The sequence below is a fragment of the Dipteris shenzhenensis genome, chromosome 12 (genome assembly GCF_047967505.1).
Source record: "Dipteris shenzhenensis isolate YYH24624 ecotype China chromosome 12, Dip_SZ_1.0, whole genome shotgun sequence".
Taxonomy (NCBI): Eukaryota; Viridiplantae; Streptophyta; class Polypodiopsida; order Gleicheniales; family Dipteridaceae; genus Dipteris; species Dipteris shenzhenensis.
Genome location: NC_141607.1, coordinates 46772900 through 46800817, shown reverse-complemented (window position 1 = coordinate 46800817; position 27918 = coordinate 46772900). Strand labels below are relative to the sequence as shown.

The window sequence follows — 27918 nt, the reverse complement described above, 5'->3', positions numbered from 1 at the left end:
CTATGACCTGCGACCTGTCATGTTGGCATGCACACTTGGCATGCACACGAGCATAATTCAATATAAATTTTGGGAGAAGTAGAACAAGCAAGTAAACTGCAATCTATAGACTAATTGTGTTGAGAAATGCACATGCCAAGCAAGCTGCAATAGAAGCTTCAAGGCTCAAGCATTAAGCAGTAACAAGTCTCATCCATAAGGCATAAGCAATGCTAGTATGGTGCTATGCAGCCCCAAGGAGGCCAAATTAATTAGGGCTTTCAGCCCATACTTTGCCCCCTTTAAATTTACTGTTATACTAGCAGGCTCTTATCTGAAACAAGCCCAAAAGGGGGCCAACTTTTTTAGGGCTTTCAGCCCATAATTGCCCCAATTTTTTGGGAAAGGAGAAAGCAAGATGCGGAGTGGAGCCTTCAAGGCCTTCAAAAACAGCACTGTATAACGAGATAAAAGAAGCAAACGATGCACAACGTGAATCTGAAGGCAGGCTGAGCTCCAACGTTGATGCTCGTCACCCAAACCAGCAGCAAGATTGAACGTACGGTAAATCCGTACAGGGTATGGCAGGTCCATACAATGTACAGCGAATCCGTACAGGGTACGGTAAATCTGTACGGTAGGTCCGTACAATGTACGGCGAATCTTCAACAGCCGTACGGGAGAGGCAAAAAAGCGTATGGGGCAGTATGGACGGGGCACCGTGGTACGGACGGCATGTACAGAGTCCAGACGACGAAGTCACGAAACGAAAATGCTATTTGCAAAGTCTAAGGTTCCAAAACGTTGAAATTTTAGGGCTTTTAAATTTTATAAAAAATTTAGAGCGTGTCTAAACGTGTCTTAAGGTAAGACACGTGTCTTAAGTATCTTAAGTGTCTTACCATAAGACACGAGTGTCTTAACAACCCTGCCGAGATGCACGGCACCCCTTGACGGACGCCAACGTCCCATCACCGACTATGCACCAGCCACGGCGACATGACATACAGAGGATTCCGCTCCACTCCAGTCTTTTTTCTTTTCATTGTCACACCCAGATGTATTTGATTATGTATGATCAGACTTAGGACTCAGCACGGGTGATGATGCTCGTTTAGTAGCTCCACCCTTACTGTGATTTGTATCAAGTTTTCTTTCACTCTCATAGACCCATCGGTCTTCCGAAGACTCTAATAAATTTTTTTTCTTTCTTCTCTCTCTCTCTCTCTCTCTCTCTCTCTCTCTCTCTCCATCTATAATAATACCTAATCGCAAGGCCTTCGTCAAAGTTCCACATCCATCTTTCTTCTTTCTTTATTAATCTTTTTGTTCTCATGAAGCAATTGCTCATTAACTAGCTCCGTTGTATCTCACCTCCACCTATCTCCGATTTCTTACTCTGAAACCAACAACACTCTTGCACTCCCTTTCACTCCTTATTGCGCTACAGACATTGATGCCACTCACAAAGCTCCTCTACACTATCTATTATGGAGCTGAAAAAGTTAAATCAATCCATGTTGCATGACTGAGCAGCACAAGTCCTATGTTGCCTTTAAGATACGCAATGATGTAGATCTCTAGCATAACCCACATCCTGATGCTATGTGTAAGTTGTCCCCCACCAACACGATTTCGAATTGTATGCCTTTAAAAAGGTAGAATTGAGCATCATGCCTCCAATCATGGGGGCACACACGCTTTTGATCTCTAGAAGGAAGAGGCCTCCTATTGTGGAAACAAGGAGCTGCAATTCCTAAGCAAATAGTGCTCCTTGTTTCCTTTCCTAATACTTTTTCAAAGAATATTTTGCCCAAGGAAGATATGGCTATTGTGATCATCGAAAAAGGTCATTGATGATACAAATGTCAAATCGTTCTTACCTATATACATCCAAAGCTTGGCAAACCGAATAGTGTAAAACACAATCTTTGAGAGACTGAAGGATCTATGACACTAAAAAAAACCAAATACAATGAGTTGAATCTCTAGCGCACATCTACACCCAAGACAAGGCAAATGCAACATAAACAAAACATGAAACACTAGTACATAACATGTATGAGCCCATGGAATGGCGTGGCATCAATCCAATGGTCCTCTGAATGCCGACAGAGGGATCAAGCCCATCGGAGATCCCAATGATGTACGAGGCTGCGAAAGTATAAAACCTATGATAGAGCGCTGGCAACGAATGGTGTGTGTGGCACATTGTGGCCTCCTAGTTGTGATCCTACACCGCTTAAGTGCCACTTTCACGCCTGTCGGCTGGTCTCCAATCTAGTAAACATGGAGGGAAAATTCAAACCTAATTTATGCATCGGCCCATTGGCGAGTTTGTTGTCTCCTCGCTCCTTCGGGCCTCGACTTCCCTGTCTCCCTGGTGCCTGTTGGTCCCATCTAGATATAAAAACTCATTGATCATGCTCTGAGTGGAATCTCGCTATGCGCCCTGGTCTCATCTATGTGCCATGGTCTCTGTGTTCGAACGGCCTCATGGATGGAAGTCACCAAGGATCTTTGACCCAAGTAAGACAGGAGATTAGAGAGGGGTCTGAACCCATCCCTAAAGAGACAATCAAAACGACCTTGAATCTCATAGTATAAAGACCATCTGAAAGCAAAATGCTCCTCCGACACAATGTCCTACTTATCGCATTGATTACAAATGCGACCCTCTCTAGACATGCCCTCAAGTTGATCACTCTCAATACGTAGTCAATGCAATGAGACACAAAACTGCCCGATTGGTATCCTCAAAAAATTTGGGCCGGGGGGGGCGGGTCCGTGTGTAGCCTAGCGGATAAAGGAAGCCCTCATTTGATATCCATAAGCACTAGTCATGTAGAAGCCGAGCTTCACAAAGAAGCTCATTGGTGCCAACCAAGTCTTGAATGTATGTAGCTATAAGTGATCTTCTCAAATAACCTATTTAACCTCGTGGTAGGTGAGTAAAACAAAAGGGGCCTCAATGCTATATTGAAAGGAAGGTAATATGTCCATGGAGCCCCAAACTCTCAAACCATCTACCTGTACGTGTGTATCAACACCTCTAATTGCCCTCAACTATCTAAAGTCATAGATGAAGATGGGGCCATCCATGGTAACCTATGTCAACCTAAGGTATGAGAGCCATACTCCTTGACTCGATATAGGTATGTGATCACCTGGAATGCTGCATCAAGCTGTAGTGGAGATGCCTCAAACTCCTTGAGAACTGATGTGGGTCTGACGGCTTACTTCAAATCATTCGTGACATAGCAAAAGAACTTGGAGTCTCTCCACTTGGGCACAATCATCCTCAAATAGGTCAAACCTTCCAACCAGGATCGGAATACATGCCCGTTGGGCGTACCAAGGAGTCAAAAAGAAGAACTTACTCTTGGGATCCTAAAAATCAAAGTTAAAGCATTGTTGTTCGATCCTAGCAAGTGTAGAGTATCCCTTGTTCATTCCGGCTTTGCATCGTCGCCATAGGATGCGATTGAAATGGGCTCTATGCATGGCTTCTCAAAATGTGGTGAAGATCGTCACCTAAGATTGACCTTCAAATCATCTGTCTCATAGAGAATATAGAATGCATCCAAGGAGGCCCTCCGTTGAAAATGAGAGTAAGACCACATCATCGACATAAAGGAGGATGAGAATCAGGGATCCAATGAGAGAGCATCATGTCCTCCTTAGTGTTCCAATGAAGGTCTCTGCTTGAGACCCTCTCATACAATGCTATGACTATCCGAATGATCTCTTGACCATACCCTAGATCCTACGAGTGTCTAATGAGGCGAGATCTCAGCACTAGTCAAAAGCTTTGTGAAAATCTACAAAGCAGCAGTGACACATTTGGGTTTGAGTATGTGATCTAGATTCGCACGATCAGCCCAAAAGCCTGCCTATGCCTTGGTCTTGAGGCTCTAAAGCTTTGCAAACTGGTGTATGTCAAGCATTGATGCATAGAACTTGGACATGACATGCCCATTGATGCATAGATTTTCGACATGACATTCCCAATCATAATGTGTCTTATCGTTTTTAAGGCCCATGGACCCTGGCTTGTGATTGTGCTAAGAATCCACATGTGATGGAAACTGGTGCAACCACCTAGTTAAAAAGCTTTGCTAATATTGAGACCATAGTACTTACTCCATACGCAATGTATTAAGTATGTAGTCCCCCACGATCTTTCGCTTGACCATTAGAGAGCTTCAAAGCTGCATGTTTAACACCACCGGCTGTAAAAAGTGTGTAAGAAGTAGAACGGGCTGATTGTGAGAGGTCAGGTGATGGCTTGTGAAAAATGTCATCCAGTGTGCATGCGTAGGAGTGCCATAGTGTGGTGTCCAGGAAGAAGGGGGCTCGTTGCTAGTGAAACCTCTGCCAAAATTCCCTAGAAACCTCCATCAGAAGTCCTTAGAGACTGTATAGCACTAACAATGCCCACCTGTCATTTTAAGACCTTACTCACCAAGCAATTTTTGTCGGCAAACTTAAATGCACTTAGCTTCTCCTCGTGGTGTAGTTGCTCTAAGTAGCATATCAGCAACATCAAGACGGCCACAGAGCCTTGCCACTTCAGCAGGTGTATGTCCATTTTTATCTTTGGCCTTGACGTTAGCACCTTCCCTTATAAGCTGTTCGCATACCCTCAGATGACCCCATCCTGTAGATGATCCATAACAGAGCAGAGACACATTTTAATAGGGGAACAAGAATAGTAAGGTGGAAAGACGACAGAATTTGATCTCAACTCTGACAAAATTCTTCTACTATTGAAAGAACCACAGGCTATCCAAACATGATCCAGAAAGACAGAACACTAAACTCTGAATTTGTAGGAAATTACTTTCAAACAAATAATGCAATTAAGAAGTCATGGTCCAAAATCTGAAGTACACAACTCCATAATTCAGGATCTGTAATAGGGAGGAGTCTAACTCACTGTCTCCTATTAACTGCTGAATGAAATAGAGATAGAACTGAAAAGAAAAGCATACAAAGACACATGTTGTTGCTGTGAATGTGTGTGTAATATGAGGCTGGGTTGGGTTGCAATAGCGCCACCCCCCCACCCCCCCTGCAAAGAGGGTATTTCTGTAATGTATCTGGCCAAAAGGCTGAATACAGCTGAGCCAAAAGGCTGAAATTACAATTGTTGATAAAGGATTCCTCCTTCCTGTAGATGGAAGATGGAGATGGTTATGATCTGCTCATTGAGGGAGTTCTGGACCAAATCTGGAGGAAGACAGATGCCCAAATGATTCTGGACCAACCTGGTCAGATGATCAACTCCAACCGTTGACCAGGTCGATCAAAAGACAACATTGACCAAAAAGTCACTCTTTGACTGGAATACTCAACTCTGTTTTTAACGTGCTCTGTCTTCTGATGACTGCTCCTGCTGCATCTGCTATGGGGCTGCTTCAAAAGGGGCATAAGCACAAGTAGGAGGTAAGGGTAAAGATTCTTAGACAAACCTGTAAGCTGAAAGGCACAAGAATCTGGATATCTGAGGAGCTCACCCTGAAGCGGCTCAAACAAACAACCATTGAGCTTACCAAAGTGAAGGCAGCCAAGAAAGAAGGAAAATGGGCTGTTTATAGGGAGGGAAAAGCACTAATTACGGAATCCAAATCTAAGCCTAAAGACTGTGTCTTAGACTAGTGTAATGATGGTCATCCAATAATAGGACTAGAAGCATAGTTATGTTTTGTAATACTGTTGGAGCTGCTTTACACACTCTATACGAGCCACCTCATGCACTCCCTTGGGCTTTTGACTTGCATGTTCTTTTGTCTTACAGGCCCGCGAGGCCTTTCGAAGGAAGGATAATTTTTCTACCATTCAACAATAATAATGAGCCTTCTAAAGTGGTGCCATCCCTAGATTGTGCTACTTCTATCAGTAAACCCACTGTTGGCTAGCTCTAAGGCATTCTAGGCATAGTTACCGTGGAACGGGAACGTTCCGGGAACGTCGGATGCTAGAATGGGAGCAGGAACGGGAACGGGAGCGGATTGGGAACGTCGGGGAACGCCACATCATATGACATGTCAGCATATGACATAAAATGACAAAACATTTAAAATATCCAAGATTAAACTTTAAAGTCTTAAACATTAAAAATTTAAAGACTCCAGAGTCCAGACTCCAAATGGAAACTGAAAAGAAAGTACATTGCATGAGGATATATAATAGCTGAAAATACAAAAAGCTGGCTGCTGAGTACAATTTACATATGACAAAAGTATCAAGTATGACAAGTACAAAACTAGCCTCAAGGGCCAAGGTAACTGGTGAGTCAAAGACTAGTCATCAGCAAGTGGGATCTCATCCTCCTGTCCAGGCTGTCCCTCAATCTGCTCATCCTCATGCTGCTCCACATCATCCTCTCCCTTTGGCTAATCCTTACCATCATTGTCACCAAGATTAAGGGAAAATCCAATAAATGGCTTTGGAGTATACTCAGCCCTGAATTTGTTAAGCAAACACAAGTTCGCATTAACAAATACAAGGTCATTTGCCTTCTGGACGTTCCGGCACGTTCCGGAACGTTCCGCCTAATAGACACGTTCCGCTACCGTTTCGCCCGTTCCGGGCACGCCTGCAGCTCCGGACCGGCGTTCCGGCGTTCCAAGAAGACGGAACGCCGTTCCGCGGTAACTATGATTCTAGGCCTTATCATCGCATGGCCCACATCCTGGATATCGCTCATTTTTGGTATCATGTATTCCAGCTGTACAAGCCCTACAAAGTGCTTGAGCCTTCTTTAAAAACCAAACTAAAGGGTAATGATGGCGTCACATCACAGCTTCAAAGTAGGAAAAATCCAAGTGTTCAAATATTCCGTACACAATATGACATTAAGGTTTCCAACCTCTAGGAGGAGCATTATGAATCAGATACTCTATCAAAAAACTTTGGAAGGGTACTACTGCTGCTATCCGCCGTCTGCTGCCTCAACCTTCCTCCCCTAGCATCTCTGCCTTTAGCCAATCCCTTCCCCCTTCTTTCCCTCCTAGGCATGCTTCTCCACCCCCCATATACCCCCCCCTTCACCCGCAACTCTCCCCCCCCTACGTACAGTCCCCTTAGCTCACTCGCACCTCTCCACCTCTCCCTACAGGATGCATATGTACAGCCTGCTCCTGCCCTGTCTGTACATCCTATTCGGCAACCATACAATGTATAAAGACGCCCATACAGTGTTGTATGACTGTCATCTACCCTAACCCTCCCTTCCCTTCTGTTCCTCTCCTCTCGCACCTTCCCTTTCCCCCTCCATCCTTAGCCCTTGGCTACCTTGGTTCATGCAACGGCAGATTGTGTTCTTTCCAAGGCTTCAAGTCATCTCTCCACATAGATTTGTGAATGGCTTCTCATTCAATCAATCCTCTTCCACCTCATTGTCCATGCGAATATTATTCTCTGAAGAAGAGTTGTAGCAGTTGAAAAAGGATGATGAAACCGAGAGTGCCACCAATGGCTCTCATCCTTCTACCAAGCTAGAGATACGATGCTGGCAGGATCTTTCAGCTCATTTTCAGGATGTTCGACTTCTCAGGAGGGCTTTGATTGCCTCTGTCATTGAAGGAGGCAATCTGGGAAGTGGAGCTACTTCACAAAGCACACTAAAAAAAGGGCTCCGATGGTGGGAAGAAGATGATGCAATACTTGAGGAAGTCTTGGGAATCCAACAAAAATGGAGGTGTTTCGCACATCTCCCTCAACCAAACAATATCCAAAGGAAAGGAAGAAAGAATTCTTTTTCTAGAATTGAGGGCTAGGGGACTAGCTGCCAAGATAGAAAAGGAAATCTTACAAGTCCCAACTACCCAAAAAGGCTTACGGCTTAGCGATCCCCTCCCACTCCAGTTCCAAAAAAATTTGAGTTTTCTTCCCAAACCTGTTTTAAGACAAATTTCAAACTATTTGGCAAATATTAAAGAGCCTCATCATCGACCCCTCTCTTGAGCTTCTCCATCAACATGTGTGTGTGTGTGTGTGTGTGTGTGTGTGAAACCCCTTTTGGATAAGGGCTGCTCCTCCAAGGCCTTCTTTAAAAGCCTGCATGCAGATAGGTGAAAGGAGAATATTTGCAGGATCAGGTAGGATGATGGCACCTGGACCACCTCCAAATCAAAACTGGAATCGCAATGCTCTAGTCATTTCCAGCATCTCTTTTCTCCTCAGCCTGATCATTCCATGCAAGTGAACGCAGCTAGGTCTCAATTTCTTATGCATGTTTAGTCTATATTGTCTCGAGAACAGGCTCATGCATTGGAGCAGCCATTTATGCTTAAGGAACTAGATGATGCTTTGAGTCATTTACGTAAAGGCAGCTCTCCTGGTTGGGATGGATTGACTGTTGAATTCTTCCGTGCATTTTGGGGTGATCTCAAGCACACTCTTCTTCTTATGATCAATCATGCTTGGGCAGAACAATCTCTTCCCCCTTCTTGGAAACATGGGCTTGTCAAATTGATCCCCAAAAAAAGATTGTGTGAGACAATGGCTGATTGGCGGCCCATATCTCTTATGCCAGTCATCTACAAACTCATTGCCAAGATGATTGTCCTTAGGGTTCGATTTATCTTGCAAGCCGGACTTCATCCCACGCAGTATGGCTTTGTTCCCAGAAGGCAGATTACTGACAATATCTCCAATGTTTTGCTTGCAATTGAGTATGCCAAATATTCTAAACAAGATGTTCTCATTCTGCAAGTGGACATTGCGAAAGCATTTGATACTGTCCATTGGGATTTTATTTCTCAAACTATGCATAAATTGGGATTTGGCCCTCGGCTCGTTCATGTTATTTACTGGTTGTATTTTCATGCCACTGCACAGTGTCTGCTTGGTAGTGGGTTGTCAAGGACATGAACTATGACCCGTTCAGTGAGACAGGGATGCCCTCTTAGCTCGCTACTGTATGCCATTGCTACTCATCCGTTATTGTTGCATATGGACCATCTTGCAAATACAGGACAGCTTCATGGCTTGCAAATTCCAGGGGGACAGCCGTTTCTTGCACAGGCATATGCTGATGATTCATATTTCATGCCCAGGAATTCTCAAAGTGACCTCTCTCATTTGATGCATACTTTGAATGATTTTGGCATAGCTGCTGGACTGCACATCAACTTTCAGAAATCGAATCTTCTAGCATTGAAAGAAGCTGATTGGCATGCACTTCTCTGGCCAGGCCACATTATTTCTTCCCATACCATTGTGAGGCATTTAGGGTATCCAATTGGCTGGAATATTACCCCTCAACAACAGCTTAAATGGGTGCTTCAAAAGATTAACAAGAGGCTGGAATACTGGCACTTGTCAACTTGGCCTCTACATGTTCGACTTTGGATAGTCTAGTCTATCATTATGGCATATGTGCAATTTTATTTGCCTCTTCTTCACTGGTCTTTTAAGCATTTGGCTTCCTATATGTCCCAGGCTACGGAGATATTTTGGAAAAGCAAATCTCACAAAAAGGCTTTGCGACTACTTCCCATGCAGTCTGTATGTTCTCCTGAGACTCATGGCGGACTGAATATTCTCAATCTTCAGTTTCATATGTTGGCAAGAAAGAGCACTATGATTGCTGATTTCTTTCAGCAAAAACAGCCATGGGCTATTATGCTAGCAGCTATGTGTGGAAACATGAAGTCCCATGCATATGGGCATTGGATTACAGATCACTGGGAAGCAGTCATGACCAAATTTCAGGGGAAAATTCCTGGCTGTCCTATTTCTACTGCTTTTATTCATGACTGGAAGAGAATTCTCTCTTATGCTAAATGGTCAGGTGCTTCCTCCCATCATGGTAACTCTCTTCGTTTGAAAAGCATCCATTGGAGCAAGGTGTTTGAATCGCCTCTTGCTTTACAGGCACCAATTAAAGCATATAATCTTATGAAATTGGGCATAAGATTTGTCGGAGATGTGGTGGATCAACATTTTATTTCCACAAGCTTGCAGGACATTCCCCTTGGGTTTGCATCATAGGCCCATTTGGAGAATACTTACAACTATGTTGCGGCCATTTGTTTTTGTTCCTCCGTTGTTTGTTCAGGACAGATTACTGGACTGGAATCTGATTTCCTTGTCTCCTGCTACCTGTATAATTTGACATCTTCCATGGTCTACAGATTTCTTCTTCCACCGCCATGGATTGATAAGCATGCCAACACTCTTTGGAATTTGGATAGGCCTTTATCTTGGTGGCAATCAAAACTCAGAAAATTTTGGAAAGCTAAATTGCCATTGAAACAGAGGCTTTTCCTTTGGAGATGTATAGTGGGAGCTTTTTCCATTGGGGTGAAATTGGAAGCACGTCATATCGCTTCCTCTTCCTGCCGCCGTTGCTCTCATCACCATGAGACAGTTCCCCATTTGTTATGGTCTTGCCCGCACTCTCGAATATTGATCACTCATGTCTCTCATTTGCTACGGCTCCGGTTTCCCTCTATCAGATTCGGGAAACTCTTCTGGATGTTTGGATGCTTCTCACCTCAGATGTCTCCATTCCTCCTTTTCTTTCACTGGGCTCGCTTTTGGGTACTATGGACTATTTGGACACAGAGATTGCATTTTAGGATGGGACAATAGTTTCCTCAGGCATATGCTTTCTTCAGAATGTCCCTCAAGCAATCTTTATATGATAGTTATGCTGCGAGGGACTTGGATGCTACTAGCCTTGAAGTGTTTTCTCACTGTTTTTGAGTTCTTTCATTAGGCTCTCCTTTGGAGTCTAATGTCATGTACATTGATTTCATGTTAATTTTATAGTTACTGGTTTCACAAAAAAAAGTGTGTATATGGACATATTTGTCCTACATGGACATTTTCACTTAATGTAATATTTTGGCTTACCAGTTTTTTTTTGGATAGCTATCTTGTAATATAAAGCATTCAGAGTTTAACGTGTGTGTACATACATACATGCATTCAAGCATATGTGTGTACGTATGTGTTTGTGTGTTTGTGGAGAGAGAGGAGGGGGGGGGGGGGGGGGGGGGGGGCGGGCGGGGAGAGAGAGAAGAAGAAGAAGAAGAATGTATTACCGTCCTCTGGGGGCCGAAATACCAACCCATGGGGCCCATAAAAGTCACGATACAAGTGTCTCCTTCCTTTTATGGAAGGGGGGGAGAACAATTATTTTGAAATACATTGAGTAATACAACATTCACGATATTTAAGAACCTTGGCAATATAGTTACCCAGAGTAGCTATATGGCTATGTGAGAGCAAGCTTGCTAGGGTGTCGTGTTCCTCTGTAATATTGTTAAAGTGCCTCCTTATGCAAGCATACCGTGTGCATGTAAGGAGGACATGTGCTTCTGTCTCTACTTGTTCTTGGTCACACAGCTTGCAAAATCTTTGTTCCCTTGAGACATCTCCCCAAGCACCTTTCTCTATCTCCAGAGTGTGTGATCGGGTGCGGATGAGTGCAATGCTTCTCCTTGCATTTGCAGGTATGGGCATAGTTATGTATTTTTGTGCATTTTCTTCCTCCTTGGAGTAGGTGTCCCAATAAATGGGATTGACATGCGTACAATAGTACTCATACTTAGCCCTTTTTTCAGCTGATTGCCATTTTTGCTGCAATATTCCCAACAAAGCTTTATGAAATGCCTTCTCATCCATTTCCCCAAATGACATCTCCAAGTAGGATGTTACTCTCCATCTTTGGAACCATCTCTGAATGTCTTGCCACCAACCAGATGATAGCGTCTTGCTTTTGTTTGTCTTTTGAGGCCTTTTACTTGCTTCCCATGCTTTCATTGGTAATCTCTGCGACCCCATGGACTCGACCCTCTTTATGTATTTGAAAACCCTTCGTAGTGCTCTCAGTTCAATGGGCCTTGTACCAGTCTCAATAAGCATGATTGAGTATGGTGTAGTAATTTCAACTCCCAGATGCTGTCTTAGAAATGATTTCTGTATTTTTTCAATATCATTCCATTTTGATGCTGAGAGAGAGAGAGAGAGAAAGAGAGAGAGAGTTTATTAATGTCTTCGAAAGACCAAAGGGTATATGAGACTGAAAAACCAAATACAATGAGTTCAATGGGTGGAGAAACTAAGCTGGCATCTGCACCCAAGACAAATATAAACACAAACATGAATACATATATCTCTGAAACCCATTGGGGGGTGGTGAGAGCTGTAGTACAGGGACGACCATTTTTCGAGCAAAATCTTCCGAGCGTCCGAGCGAAGGAAAAAAAAAGCTTCCAACTATGTAAAAATATGGCAAAAATGGATCAAGGTGCGATGGTGCATCTTAGCAAGTAGAAAGACAACAGCAATTAGGTCCATCACTAACCGATAGCCATAGAGCAAAGTCTTGCACCACATATTTCTACTTCGTAAAATCAAGTCATTCACTACTTTAATTTGTAGATCACAATTGAGTTCACCCAAACACGACTAGACAAATTTGTTAGCGTGTCAGTGGAGTACACATACATGCAAAACTTTGCTCTTGGTAGAATGAAACTAGCACACCTGCAGCTATGTGAAGCGCACTTCGATGATTATTTGTAGTAGATACATCTGCCCTTGCTTCATGCACCAGAAATTTCACAATTTCTAATTTGCCTGCACCTGCTGCATAATATAGAGCCGTTGAACCATTCACATCTTCTACTTCAACGTCCACGCCTTTCTGCGAATCCAAAGGGCCAATAAACTGTCAAACTAAAGACATTTCAAGTCAAGAGAATTTGCCACCTTAAGTGAAATTCCTATGATTTCCGCTTCATAGTACAGGTGATGATGGAAGTGAATAACAGAGAGGCAGGTCACTGACATATATATACCTCAACCAACCAGCGTGATGCTGCTAAGTGACCTCCTCTGGCTGCATGATGGAGAGGACTGCAACCACAGCCATCTCTTGCAGTAAGATCCACCCCAACCCTCCAAAGTGATTTCATGCATTCTACATGGCCCCCCATAGCCGCTTCATGTATGGGAAGGCTCCCTCCATTGTCCGGGATCATAGGATCAACTCCAGCAGACAGCAAAAGATGCAACGCTTGTTCATGTCCATGTAGAGCTGCAGTATGCAAGCTGTTTCAGTGTTAATAGACCTGTGACCTCAGCACATTGCATAGTGAATTTTCCTGCTAATCTTGAGTTCCCATGCATGACATGATCAAGGCCCCTCATATGCCAGAACGATTGATGCAGTTTTACATTGTGGAAATCACATCCAAAAAAGGGAAAGCCCAATCAAAAAAGTGCCATAGACCTTTACCTTTAAAAATATATTCTGCAGAAAGTCAGTAATTCCTCCTGGCAATACAAAAAATATGTTCCTTTATATTTTAGAGTAATGATCACGACTCCATTGAAACATAATGAGAATCTAATGATAGAAATTTGATTCTCACACAATACTTTGCAAATTGATAACTATGAAATGAAATGGCCAAACTCCATGGCTCATAAACGGAAGCTTCAATATGCTGCTTTCTGCTGTAACAGACAAGCCGGTAATACTCTCTGATAAGCCTGCCAATGACAACTGAAGCGGAAGCATAACCTGAATGGAGGGAGAGAACTCGTGTGCTTTGCACCCATGTGAGTGTGAGCCTCTGTATTACTGTACTGAGAAGCCAATGGGCTGATTACAATGGTCAAGGCTGGACCTTCCTGTAGGGTCGACTGGAGAGGGCTGCTCTCCTTACTCCCTGACTCAATACAAGAGGGGTTGTGAGGTCTGAAACTTCTGTGGAGACTGAGGCTGAGGCTGAGGCTAAGATGGATGAGAATGAGGATTAGGGGGCGCCCTTTACAGGCTGCACACAACCCCCTGCCTCCCTGCGCCCCCTTTCTGCTGGCCAACGCAGAACAAGCCAAATCTGATCTGCCCAACCTGTATTGTTCACCAACCCTTCTCTGTCCTGATTGGCCAGCTTCACATATCTAACCTGGTATATGGCAGATTCACCCAGGTTTTGTTAAGCAACCACAATCCCCACTTTAGGGGCAAACATACCAGCTATCAGCAATCCCTATTTTAGGGGCATTAAGGCCAGCCAAAAGCATAAAAGGCACCAAACAGGGCAGCCAAAAGGACAGCCAGCAGGGCCAAACAAGTGGCCAGAAAGGCCAAAAATGGCCGACCAATACTGGCCGACCAGAACTGGCCGACCAGAATTGGCCGACCAGAACTGGCCGACCAGCTGGCCGACCTCCTGGGTCAGGCCTATAAAACAGTCCCTACCCCCCTCACTCTAAGAGGACAGGACCTGCAGCTGCTCCTCACCTCCTCCATCCTTTACTGCAGCCCCTCCTGCTCCAGATCTGGCTATTATGCCTGCTCCATCCTCTGCCCCTCTATTCCTCTCCACCAGATCTAGCCCTAGACCTCCAGCTGCTGCTCCAGATCTGCTCCTGAGTGGCTGCCGACAAGCTTCCACATCTCCTCATCCTCTGCTGCGCATACACCTCCAAATCTACAGCCAGATGAGCTCCTTTTCTTCATCATGTTGCTATTCCAGATAGCCTGAAGGTTCCTTCCTCAGAGCATGCTGTTTTTAGCCATTTCCTAGGGCAGCTCCAGCCCTTCATCATCTTCGTCATCATCGAGCTACACGGAGGACTGCGTTTTGCTCCCTCTGCTGCTATCTTTTCTACCGTTTCTCTACATGGAATCATCTTTCTGATTCGTCTCAGCCACGATCCTTGAGACACAACAGCTTGAGGTTCTTGTATTCAGTTTTTCATATTACCGACAGGCACTATGTTTTCTGAGTTCCGTTCTTCAGTTGTGTCTGAGTATCGTCTATTTTTTATCGCTCCACTGCAAACCCTATCATTTCTCTATATGGTATCAGAGCCATGGTGATCTAAAGACCCCAGATCTCTGGTGATCTAAAGATCCTGCTTCTTCATGGACATAGATACAGGGAGCATCACTCCTATGAACCTATCAGTTTCCTCTTCATTCTGCTGCGCACTACGGGAGAGAACTCCATCTTCTACTCCCATCCCTCCCTCCCTTTCTAACCTCCATCTTCTACTCCCATACTTCCCTCCCTTTTCGGTTTCAGGCTTGACACTCCCCATTCCTTCGAACAAGGAGGTCATGATCCTTCACCTCTACCAGATCTCCATCGGCATCGACTTCCAAGATCTACAAGTTCTGCCTAGGCGAGACCCTTTCTATTCAGATGTGTCTTGATGACTGTTGTTTCGAATCTTCTACATGCATGGAGGCAGGGATAGACTCCTCTCTCCCGAGGTCCAAGATCGGGCACACACTGGCTCACTGTTCAGCTATGACCTCTTCCTTTGGCGGAATCCCACCATCTATGGATTATCAGTGCTGCTACGAGATATTTGTTCTTTACCTTTGCTTTTCCCTCCACCTTTCGGCGGTGAGAGGGGGTGGCTTATTCTCTCGAGCTTCACAGTGTTCTTATTTCTGCTGATCATACGTGTAACTCAGGCACTTGAGGAAGTGAACAATTCCCTTGCAAGGGCACTCCTCTTGTGACCTTCTCTGCATTTTTGCATTGCATCTCTTGGGCATTTCGCAGGGATAGCCACCACCACCGTCGACATCTCTACACGAAGCTCCAAGCACACAATGTCTGCCCCTCCAAATCGGCAATTGAGAGGGGGTGTTAAGCAACTACACTCACCTCCTCCATCCTTTGCTGCAGCCCCTCCTGCTCCAGATCTGGCTATTATGCCTGCTCCATCCTCTGCCCCTCTATTCCTCTCCACCAGCCCTAGACCTCCAGCTGCTGCTCCAGATCTACTCCTGAGTGGCTGCCGACAAGCTTCCACATCTCCTCATCCTCTGCTGCGCATACACCTCCAAATCTACAGCCAGATGAGCTCCTTTTCTTCATCATGTTGCTATTCCAGATAGCCTGAAGGTTCCTTCCTCAAAGCATGCTGTTTTTAGCCATTTCCTAGGGCAGCTCCAGCCCTTCATCATCTTCGTCATCATCGAGCTACACGGAGGACTGCGTTTCGCTCCCTCTGCTGCTATCTTTTCTACCGTTTCTCTACATGGAATCATCTTTCTGATTCGTCTCTGCCACGGTCCTTGAGACACAACGGCTTGAGGTTCTTGTATCCAGTTTACCGATAGGCACTATGTTTCTGAGTTCCGTTCTTCAGTTGTGTCTAAGTATCGTCTATTTTTTATCGCTCCACTGCAAACCTTATCGTTTCTCTATAGGTTTTGTCCCTATTCAAGCTGCTGCAAGCTCTTGCATGACTAGATTATTGGCTGGACCTGTTCAGCATGTCATGGCTGCTTGAAGGCACTGCCATATGGCTGTGTTGAAACACCCTCTGAATGGTTAGCCACAGCTAACCTGGAGGTTCTATGCTATCTCTATCCTTGAGCTATCTGCAAGACCACCAAAGGTCAGTACACAAACATAGAGATACTTACAGTATAGGCTAGTCATCACCACCCAACCATAGATCCCAGCAAGGGTCATAATCCCAAGTAAGACTAAAGTGTCCCACACCACAAAGAAACATAGGTCTAGATCGCCTCCATCATATCTGGGTATTCTCAAGAGGCCCCACTTCCAAGAATGCCCCAAATGAACCAAAGACCGCACTTATATAGGCATAGGCTGTCCCATATGTTTCAACCGTGAAGTCATGTACTCGCTACACAAAGGCTAGGGAGCCCATCAAGTAGCCCACTGTGCTGGTTCCCCATCAATATGGAAAGCAAGCCAGCCCTCCGGATAACAGCCATCTCTAGAGACCATTTTAGATGATTAAGTCATGTACTGCTCCCATCTCCACTAAGTGTTGACCATACTCTGTCACATGTGGTGCATCCTCAGAATGTCTCACTATCCGACCTCAACTGGGTCTATCTCTACTACTTTGAGATCCAAAGTCAAGTAAAGCCACCTCCTCGAGCATTGAAGTGACTAGAAGGAGAATCTACCCCTGCCTAGAGAGCTCCATGATATCCTCATATGGGTTGTGACCCTCAGTGGGGACCTCATGCACATAGGATGCTATACTCCAATGAATCGTACATGTGTCAAGTGACTGAACACATATCCACATGCATAGTTCAAACTGCTCCTTCCGCATCACAAAAACGCGCGGTCTTAGATGTGACCTGAAAAGAACTGCCATGCCTCCAGAGCCTCGTATCTTGCTATCTCTCCTCATCTCTTTCCTATGAGCCAACTCCCAAGTGTATCTTGTCACGGTGGTAGCGCTCTCTCTGGAATCTCATGTATCTCAGTGCAAAAGACCACATCTTTCTCAGTGTAAATCTCTGAGAAACCCCATGGATCAGACCAAAGGGTGCCATTGCAGTTCCACACCACCATACTCAATCTATTCTCTGCCCTTGTCCCGTAGGCCTAATACTGTCATGTGTTGTCCATCTTCCCTTCTTCCTTTTCTTCCCTTTCTGCTCTCTCGAATAATCAATTTGTCGTCTTTGTAGGCAGCCCATTTTGCCTCTCCAATGGCAGATGCAACTGCTTTCGTGGCCACTACTCTGGGTGTGGCTGAGCATAGGATTGAGAGGGCATGGCGGGTGGGAAGAGACCCCAACCGAGAGCAACCCTTGATCATACGGTTCCATGACACTCAGGCACAACTTTCAGCTTCACAACGCAGGTCAGTCCTACGAGATCAGCCAACAATCTCCATGGATGAGGACCTCACCTCCCTACATGTCGAGGAGAGGTGCTCTTTGTTCCAACAGCAAGATCAGGCCCGGAAGGAGGGGAACTGGGCAGTGGTACGAGAGGGATGTTCTCTTACAGGCCCCCGTAGGGCACCAACCCCCTCCCCTACATAGGGAAGCGGGGTCTATGAGACTCAGATATCCGAGACCCCATCCTGCACCATTTGGAACTGTAATGGTACCTTATGGTCAGAACCAAGAAACTTCTCGGACTCCTATACAGGTCATGACATAGTCTTTTACACAGAGACACATCAGAGTCCAGAGCGCCCACTACCAATAGTCAGCGGGTACACATGGGAGTTTGCCTACAGAGATGAGACAAGGGATACAGGGGGAGTTCGAGGGTCAGGTGGAGTAGCATTCCTTTACAGATCCACACTTTTGGGGACCATTTCAGTAGAGCAGAGAGATGCACATTCCAAGTTTCTTTGGATCCAGATCCGACACTTGGACAGCCGAGATCTGTTTGTTGCATTATGCTACTTCCCCCCTGAGACCTCCCACTTTGCTAGAGATACTCGAGATGAGGATGAGACATCTCCATTTGCAACTCTTTATCAGTCCATTGTTGACTTTTCTAGCCGCGGAGAAGTCCTTCTACTTGGGGACTTCAACGCGAGGACAGGTGCCCATCAGATACCACTCCTCGACTTCAGGGATGATTCCATTCTATTTCTAGACATTGACCTTCACGATGCAGGTATGCTACGGGTTTCGACTGACACACGAGGTCCAGTCACATCTTATGGGCACATCCTATTAGACCTTAGCAAGATGCATGATCTCATTATTTATAATGGTCTTGACAGATGGCCCACCTCAGGTGGTTTCACATGCTTTCCACATGGGGGAGGTTCTAGCGTTGTTGATTACATCAAGGGATCCTCTGACTTCACATCTCGCATAACTGATTTTACTGTAGCACCTCTCCCTCCAGAGGCTGATCATACCTACCTTTTCTTTAGCATTTCCACTCCCCGTTGTCAGAAAGAGGAGAGTGAGAGAGCAAGAGAGCTGAACGTCGATATGCAATAGATGAAGTGAGTAATACAAGAAGAGAGAAAGGTTTTGTCTAAGTGAAAAAACCTTATCCTTCTCTAACCGTAGTTAGTGAGCTAACTGTGGTAGGGGGAAAAAACTCTAAAGAGGAAAAAATGCCCCTAACCTACTTATTACATTACATTGGTCACTACTAGAATATAATAATAATTCTAAAACCCCCTGCAGTGCCAATGTCATGTACAAGGAAATGATCAATCACCAAAAGGAGATAAGTTCACAAACTTTTCACGTGGAAGTGCTTTGGTCAAGATGTCTACAACATTGTCATGTATTGACACATAGATCATACTGATCTCTCCTGCATGCAACTTCTCTCTGACATAGTGATAGTGAACCTCAATGTGCTTCGTGCAAGCATGAAACACAGGATTCTTTGCCACTGCTATAGCACTCTGACTATCAGTGAGAATCGGAGAAGGACCCTCCAATGAAAGATGAAGATCAGCAAACAAACGACGCAGCCAAACACATTCAACTGTCGCTGTGAAAGTTGCCCTGTACTCAGCTTCACATGAGGAGATAGCCACTGTAGATTGTTTCTTGCTCAACCAAGAAATGCAAGCATGTCCTAGAAAGAAACAATTCCCACTGGTGGACTGCCCAGTATCATAGTCTCCAACCCAATCTGAGTCACTGTAAGCATGCATCTGCAAGTCACCCCCCCAAGATGCGTTTTACAGCCTGCCAATGCATAATCATTGGGCTGTGCATATACATGCTCACCTGAGAAACTGAAAACTGAATATCAGGTCGTGTATTGCAGAGATAAATGAGGCATCCATCAGCCTAGCTATAGAGTGTGACATCAATTGATTCACCCGCATCATGCATTGTAAGCTTCAGTCCCGGCTCCATGGGAGTGGACATAGGCTTGCAATCATGCATGTTGAATCTGTCCAAGAGCTTTTGAACATACTTGGACTGAGACATAACAATGCCACGTTTCTCTTGAATAAACTGGATCCCAAAAAAAAAATGTAACAAGCCCAAGTCTAACATATCAAATGTAGCTTTCAATTGGACTTTGAAATCTGCAATTACTTCCTCATTTGATCCGGTAAGCAGCATGTCATCTACATAAAGAATGATGAGCAAAATATCCCCCCCATCCTTCTTGATGTAGAGGGTGCTCTCAGTTGGACTATTGTGCAGCCCCTTGCTGGTTAGAAAGGCATCAATTTTGGCATACCATGCACGTGGGGCTTGTTTCAGCCCATACAAACCTTTATTCAGCTTGCATACCTAATGTGCATTTTCTGAAATTTCAAAGCCCGGAGGTTGTTTGACATAAACCTCTTCCAACAAGTCTCCATGAAGGAAAGCTGTTTTAATGTCCAACTGATGAACATTCCGTTCAAAATTTGCAGCCATTGCTATAACTGACCTGATGGTGGTCATTCTTGATGTAGGAGCAAAAGTTTCCTCATAATCTATGTCCTTTTTCTGAGCATATCCTTTTGCAACCAGCCTTGCCTTGTACCGATCAATGGACCCATCTAGCTTTCTTTTGACTTTGAAAACCCAACGTGTACTTATGGCATTCTTACCTGGTGGCAAATCCACGACATCCCAAGTCTGATTTTTATGAATGGACTGCAATTCATCGTGCATGGCATTCATCCAATGCACATTATCCTTTCCTTCATCAAATGTCTCAGGCTCCTCCTCATCAAGAAGGGTACCTGCATAAGCTGATTCAACTAAAAGAGCCCCCCCTATGTGCCTTACTGCACTACAAGTCCTGCCAGGCAATGGAGCCTCAAACTTACTCTCCCTGAGAGTCTGAAGCAACCAATGTGGGACTGTTTTGGCTGCGTGTATCTCTTGAATTTCTTGCCTGACAACTTCATCCACACCCTGAGGTTGTACTAATTCAGCTGGGGGCTGAATTTGTACATGTGAATCTGGCGGAGGTTGTTGTAAATTCTGAGTTTCAGCAGGGGAACCAAATGCTATAGGAAGCATCCCCTCAAACACATCATCTGAAGAGGCTGGAATCTGAAATTCAGCATGTGTATGTGCAGAATTTTCAGAGAATAAAACATCTCTACTAACAAAAATCTTGCGTGTAGCAAGATTGTAGAGACGATAGCCTTTGCTTTGTGAACTATATCCCAAAAAAATGCATTTGAGTGCCTTATCTGACAACTTGTGTCTGAACTCCACAGGCACGTGGGCATATGCAACACAACCAAAAACTCTGAAATGGTCTACTGAAGGCTTTCTCCCATGCCATGCCTCATAGGGAGTGATTGTCTTCAAAGCCTTTGTAGGAGCCCGATTTAAAATATAGTTGGCACACATGAGGCCTTCCAGCCAAAACCTGTGAGGCAACTTCTTACTTGTGAACATGCATCTGTCCATTTCCATGGCGGTGCAATTCTTCCCTCAACTTTGCCATTCTGTTGAGGTGTAAGCCTCACTGTAAGCTGATGCATGATGCCTTTTTCTTTCAAAAATGTCTCAAATTCATGAGACATATACTCCCCCCCTCGATCTGTTCGAAGCATAGTCATTTTCTTTGTCTCTGACTGCACACTTGTCATCATCAAAAACAACCTGAAATCCTCCTCTATTGAGTGAGGACACTGAAAGCAAATTCTTCTTTATCCCTGGCACATAGAGGACATCTGAAATTCTGAAATATGTTCCATCAGTGGATGTGAGAATAATGTCTCCCACTCCACACACTGAATAAGAAGAATTATTCGCACAAGTTACCTTCTTCTTGGTGGGTGAAGAATGCAGAGTTACAAACAGACTCTTCTTGGAAGTGATGTGCTTTGAAGCACCATTGTCAAAATACCAAGTATGAAGTGTCTCATCAACACTAAAGGAGCATTCATCTTTTGAAGGATCGTAACTGCAAGTCAAGAAAGCATATGGGTCATCATCATTAGTGGCTGTAATATCAAAACTACCCACTGAAAAATCTGAAGTGCAAGACAGAAAGGCATAGTCCTCTTCAAGAAAGTTGACTGCAACATCTCCTTCATCATGAGAATGTGGAACTCATGCATCTGACACAGCCATACCGGAATCCCTTTTCTTCTCTTGGGCTATGCACTTCTTGCACTCTCCAATATAATGACCTGGCTTCTTGCAATAATGACAGATGCCTTTCTTTTTCTGCTTATTTGTATCACCCTTTGCCTTATAAGAAGGCTGTCCAGAATCAGCTTTATGCTGATGCGTGGGCTGATGGGCATGTGGCTTTTGCTGCCCTTTACCCTTAGGCTTGAATTTTGAGAGCATAGCATGCTCGCCAGCCCAGGTTGCCATATTTCTGCGAGTTTGTTCCTCCTGCAACAGAAGTCCTATCAACTCGTGAAAGGAGAGAGAATTGCTGGCCCCCCCTCAATGACAAATTCAGCGAGGTGTGGAAACCGAGACAGGACTCAGAAAGAGAGTTCACAGTGGTGGTGATCATCTCTGAATCCGGAATGACTTCATCAATATTCAGCAATTGTTCCCTGAGGTCCTGAAGCTTTGTGAGGTGAGAATTCATGGAATCTCCCTCCTCCATATGTGTATGGGAAAGTTCTCGCTTCAGAAAGGAAACCCTGGCATCATTTCTTGCTGCAACATACTCTCTAGTATCTCCCAAGCTGCCATAGATGTCTTGCATGACCGAATATGAGGTATAATGAAACTCTTGACAGAAAGAGAAACTACTGAAAGAGCTTGTGCATCTCTAGAGTCCCATCTTTTTTGCTCTGTTGTGGGAGCTCCTAGAGCGGCTTCTCCAACCAGGTGTGCTGTATTTGTACCTCTACCCCTACCTCCAGCTGTAGGAGTGACAGGTGTAGTCGCTGTATCTGGTCTTTCTTCATCTCCATTGACATAATCCCAAAGATGCCTGCCAACCAATGAAACATTCACTAACTAATCTCTCATTCTTTCTACCGATTCACGGACGTAATTCACAGGCGTAGGCATCCCAAATATCCTCCCAGCCTCTCTTGTGGATTACATGCACACATAAGATACGTAAAATTTTTTTTCTTCATGCATATCCACAAGCCCACAACTCCCTAGATGGTTCCCTCCTACCACATGTCATCATTTTAGACCTTTAGCTTGGTACACCATTTACCCCTCTCTTGGGGCACAATTAAAACATTTGCCCCTTGGCATTTTTACACATTTAGGTGCACCTAGGCCTGAGCACTCAGAACCACCTAGTCGATGCCAATACACCCTCACCTAGGACCTTGGCAGTTACTTCCCTTGACCATTTTATTTACGCACATAAAATATTATAAAAGTCGGTCATCTAAGAGAAAATGCCCACTGACCTTTCCGAGTCATGCTATCTCGGCTAGAGCATAACATTCCTTCCCTCTTCAAGCATCAGCGTCCTCAATGATGAAATCTGGGAACACTCTCCGTAACTGGTATACGGATTCCCAGGTAGCTTCCGATAGAGGTAGACCATGCCACGCAACCAACACCGTGGGTATCTTCCAATTGCGCACTTGCATTGTTTCTCGGTCCAGGATTCTTGTTGGTTTGCATCTTGCATTATCCTCTATCTCCTGAAACAAAACAACACCTTCGATTAGTGAGTCACCAGTATGCAAAAATTTCTTTAAACGAGAAACATGAAACACTGGGTGCACCTTACACCCCGGTGGTAATTCTAATCTATAGGCTACCTTGTCTATTCTTTTTAGAATTAACCATGGCCCACAATATCGAGGTGATAACATAGCACACTCTCCTACAGTCAAAGACTTAGAGTGCGAAGGAACTCTGAGAAAAACTTTTTCTCCTTCCTTAAATTCTCTAGTGGATCGGTTTACATCCGCATACGCCTTAGCTCTATCCATAGCTTGGCGGATGTTTGCTCTCGCAAGTGCTAGCATCTCCCGCATCTGAACCACAAAGTTCGCGGCACTAGGCACTTTCTGTTTGACCATCTGTTTCTGGATGATCCCCACTACTCATTCCCAACTCAATCCTTAGTGTCTCAAAAACCGCAGTCCAAAAATGACCAGTAAATTTGACATCTCTGTCTGACACTATGGATTTGGATAATCCATGCAGACGAAATATATGTTTAATAAACAAATCCGCCACTTGTGGGGCACTAATAGATTCTCTAGTTTGAATGAAGTGAGCCATCTTGGTAAGACGATCAACCACCACAAGGATAGAATCATATCCACCTTGTGTCGTAGGCAGCCTTACAATAAAGTCCATGGAAATGCTCTCCCACTTACTTAGTGGTATCTCCAAGGGCTGTAAAAGTCCGGGTGGCTTCACCCACTCTGCCTTACTTACCTGACACGAAAAACAACGTGTCACATATTCATGAATATGCTTTTTCATCTTTGGCCAAAAGAAATCTCGCTTCACGAGATCATATGTCTTCTCGACTCCTGGATGTCCCGCACATGGGCTATCATGGCATTGCCGAATGACTCTCTGCCTGAGATCATTCTGATTAGGTACTACTACCTTGCCATTTCTTTTCAGCATACCATCCCTTATGGCATATCTTGCATAAGTTTGGCCTTTTCTGGATGCCACGTCATCCTTTTTCTCGGGTTTGAACACATGAGCCTTAGGCCATAGGCTATGGACGAACTTATCCACCTTTTGAGTTTCTCTAATCTCGGCCATTAGAGCACTCTCTAACACCGTGAAACTCATGTTATGCATAATGCGTGACAACGCATCAGCAACTTTATTATCCTTCCCTCTTCAGTATCGAATCGTCAAATTAAACTCCTACATGAGTTCTGCCCACCTAGCTTGGTGGCCTCTCAAGTCACACTGTTTACAAAAATGTTTCAGAGTATCATGATCAACATCCACATAAAACTCTGATCCATACAAATAATGTCTCCATGTTTTCAAAGCATGGACAACAGCGTACAACTCTAATTCATGAGTTGGCCAATTTCGTTGAGAGGGAGAAAGCTTCTTGCTTTCAAAGGCTACTAGCCTTCCCTCTTGGAGAAGAATTGCTCCTACCACAATGCCACTTGCATCAGTTTCAAGGAAAAACGGTTTCTAGGGATCAACTATTTTAACACCGGTCTTGTGACCGCAGCTTGTTTTATGGTGTTAAAACTTTCCTGTTGATTCTATCCCCATATAAAAGGTACTTTATCTGAGGTCAAATCAGTCAATGGCGATACTATTTCGGAATATCCTTTGATATGCCTTCGATAAAATTGGACAAATCCCAAGATTGATCGCAAAGCGGTCTAACTCTGAGGCATTGGCCAAGTCAGTATCGCAGGCACTTTCTTTGGATCCATTTCTACCCCCTCTGGAGTAATTATGAATCCTAAATATTCAAGTCTAACCATACACAGTATAGTTTTCTTCTTATTTACATAAAGACTGGCTTTTCTCAAAGTACTGAACACTATTCTTAAGTGTTCGTGATGCTCAGTAATACTTTTACTGAATACCAGAATATCGTCAATAAAGTGTACTACAAACTTTCCGATATACGAACGTAGTAAATCGTTCATAAGCATGACGAATGTAGCTGGAGCATTGGTAAGTCCAAAGGGCATTACTAAAAACTCATAATGTCCAAACCTGCTTCTAAAAGCGGTTTTATGCACATCCTCGGCTCTAATACGGATCTGATGGTAACCACACTTAAGATCTATCTTACTGAAAATTACGGCCCCATGTAATGCATCTAGCAAATCATCGATCCGAGCCATCGGATACCTATGCTTAATAGTGATATTATTCAATGCTCTGTAATCTATACAGAGGCGGAAAGTATCATCTTTCTTCCTCTTTAATATCACTGGGGAAGCAAAAGATGAAAAACTGGGTTGAATCTGCCCAGGCTTGAGGTATTCTTCCAGTTGTCTTCGCACCTCAGCTTCTTCTGTAAAGCTTAATCTATAGGGAGGTCTATTTACAGGTTCTACCCCGGAGATAAGCTCAATTTTATGCTGAACATTCCGCTCTAGAGGTAACCCATAATGTAACTCAGCCCTAAAACAATCAGAGAACTTCTCCGATATCTCTTTAGCCAACTCGGCCATTTCCCCATCTTGGGTAGCCTCAGTAGTAGCTGATGCATCATCAATCGACTCTACCGATGCTATACACAGACACAGAAACTCTTTCGGAGTCTTCCGAATTTCCATGGCTGAAATCAATGGTCCTCAAGGTAAATCCTTTTCACCTCACAAAACATATTCCACCCCGTTCATCTTGAACTGGTAAATATGCTTTTTCCAATCAATGGCTGGATTTTTTCAAAAATGCCAAGCCATACCTAGGGCTATATCTGCGTGAGCTAGCCTGGTCAATTCAAAGTCCAGCTTCTCAACATAGTCCTGTATTCGAAGTTCCAACTGGGTAACCCTCTGGTCCCATACTTCAGTTGAACTTCCATCCGCCATCCTGACCGTATAAGCATAGCCAGACAAACTAGTTTTCAACTTGAGCCTCTTAATAAGCTTCGAGTTAATTACATTGTGTGTTGACGCTGAGTCGAACAACACAATCACATCATGATTGGCTACTTGCCCTTTCATTTTAATCAACTCGGGCTCATCGAAAACTGTATACCCCGTTGCTGCGGGCTTTAAAAGGATGTTATCAGGTGCACCGCTTACTAACTTAGTAACAGACACACTTAACAACACAGGTACTAACCTCTGAGAAGATCCCGCCAATTGCATCTGCATATGTTTCGCATTGGGACTCTCCTGCATTTCCGCGTCGCATTCAGATATTATCATATTGGCCGTGCGACGGACTTTGTTTAGTAGACAATCTTTCCACTGATGTCGCTGAAGGTAGCCAAAGCACAATCCTTCTTTTCTAGCTTTTTCTTTTTGCTCAGGGGTCAACGAGGACTTTGACCAAGCCCGGGCTGCCATTGGAGTTACTTTTCTTTTCACCCCAATGGTGGTACTTGTCTTTGTTTGTCCCTCAACCGGCTTCGCCTACTTGGTTTGGCCACTTGGCTGCGAGACACTTGTCTTTGAAGTCCATTTCCTCTGAAATCCCCCTTTTCTCGGATACTCATGCTGAGTCCCTGCCTGCACAAATCCACTAGGTCTGCCTCTGGTATCCTCATAGTTAAGGGCTACTGCAATAGATTCATCTAATGTAGTCACATATTTAGCCCGAACTTCCATTTTAATCTTGTCGTTCAGTCCATAGATATAGTCTTTTAACTGAACTGACATAGGGAGAGGGTCTGTTATTTTCATAACACATTCCCTGAACTTGTCAGTGTACTCTGCCACCGACAAATTCCTCTGGCGAAGGTTTCTGTAAGCATCCCAAGCTCGGGACTCTTCGTCAGGTGGAAGAAAGTGTTTCTTAAATTCAGCCTTAAACCCTTCCCAGGTGGTAGGGGCAACCTGATCTTTCTGTTGTTTGATCCACCACCTATCCGCTGCCTCAATAGACAGGTGAGTGGTCTCGCGGATTTTCTTTAGATCAAATCTGATTTCACAAATGGCGAAGGCTTCTTCCCACTTGTGTAACCAAACCTCGATCACATTAGAACTGCGCTCGGTCATCCGACCAGCGTACTTCTCCGATCTATAGTTGGCAATATTAGGTACCTTGACCTTCGCACGTTCTGATGAGTGTATACTGGGCTCTGGCTCTGCTGGAGCTTTGCCCCTTTCATTCCTAGATGGTCTAGCCGACAAGGCTTGCACCATCTCTCTAATTTCATTTTGACCAGCGTTCACTTGAAGCTGCTTGTTCATGATCTGTTGTAAACCATCTTCTAGTACAGAAATCCTACCGACAAGAGTAGGTGTTGTGTGATGGGACATTTCTTGCGTAGATCGCGCTCTAGATTCACCAGGATTTACCCTGGAATCCTGTCCCTCTGCCTGCATTCTTTCAAAAGAGAAAATAGTTTTTTTTTTTAAATAATAAATAACTTCTTTCCGTACGTCAAAACCCCAAAATTATATCACACTTCGAACTCCGCTTTTTTTGTACAGGAATAATAGACTCCAACTGAAAAGTTGTATTAAAAAATGATGCTCCTTGGAATAAATCGTCGAAGACGATGCTGAGATCCAAAAATCACCCGTCACCCCTCTTGATACGTAGTGCAATTCTGAAGGGCCAGGTTTTCGCTCTTTCACGCTACCGTCGGTCCTCAGATGAAGTCGTGAGTGGTTCCAGCTGTCGAACCAACGACAACAATAGCG

General features: G+C 44.4%; 1 protein-coding gene across 5 annotated transcripts in view; it reads right to left on the bottom strand.

Moving 5' to 3' along the window:
- The window catches only part of LOC147896308 (uncharacterized), a 111990-nt gene that overhangs the window by 43612 nt on the left and 40460 nt on the right, over nucleotides 1-27918 (bottom strand). For 4 of the 5 annotated variants that reach the window (XM_087382927.1, XM_087382928.1, XM_087382924.1 and 1 more), the window contains 3 exons: nucleotides 12801-13053; nucleotides 12487-12646; nucleotides 4403-4639 (listed from right to left, as the gene is read on the bottom strand). In XM_087382927.1, the coding sequence (XP_087239053.1) occupies nucleotides 4467-4639; nucleotides 12487-12646; nucleotides 12801-13053 (586 nt within the window). In that variant the 3' untranslated portion in view covers nucleotides 4403-4466. Of the gene's footprint in view, nucleotides 1-4402; nucleotides 4640-12486; nucleotides 12647-12800; nucleotides 13054-27918 lie in introns of those variants that run through there. The other variant, XM_087382925.1, reaches the window with a different exon arrangement.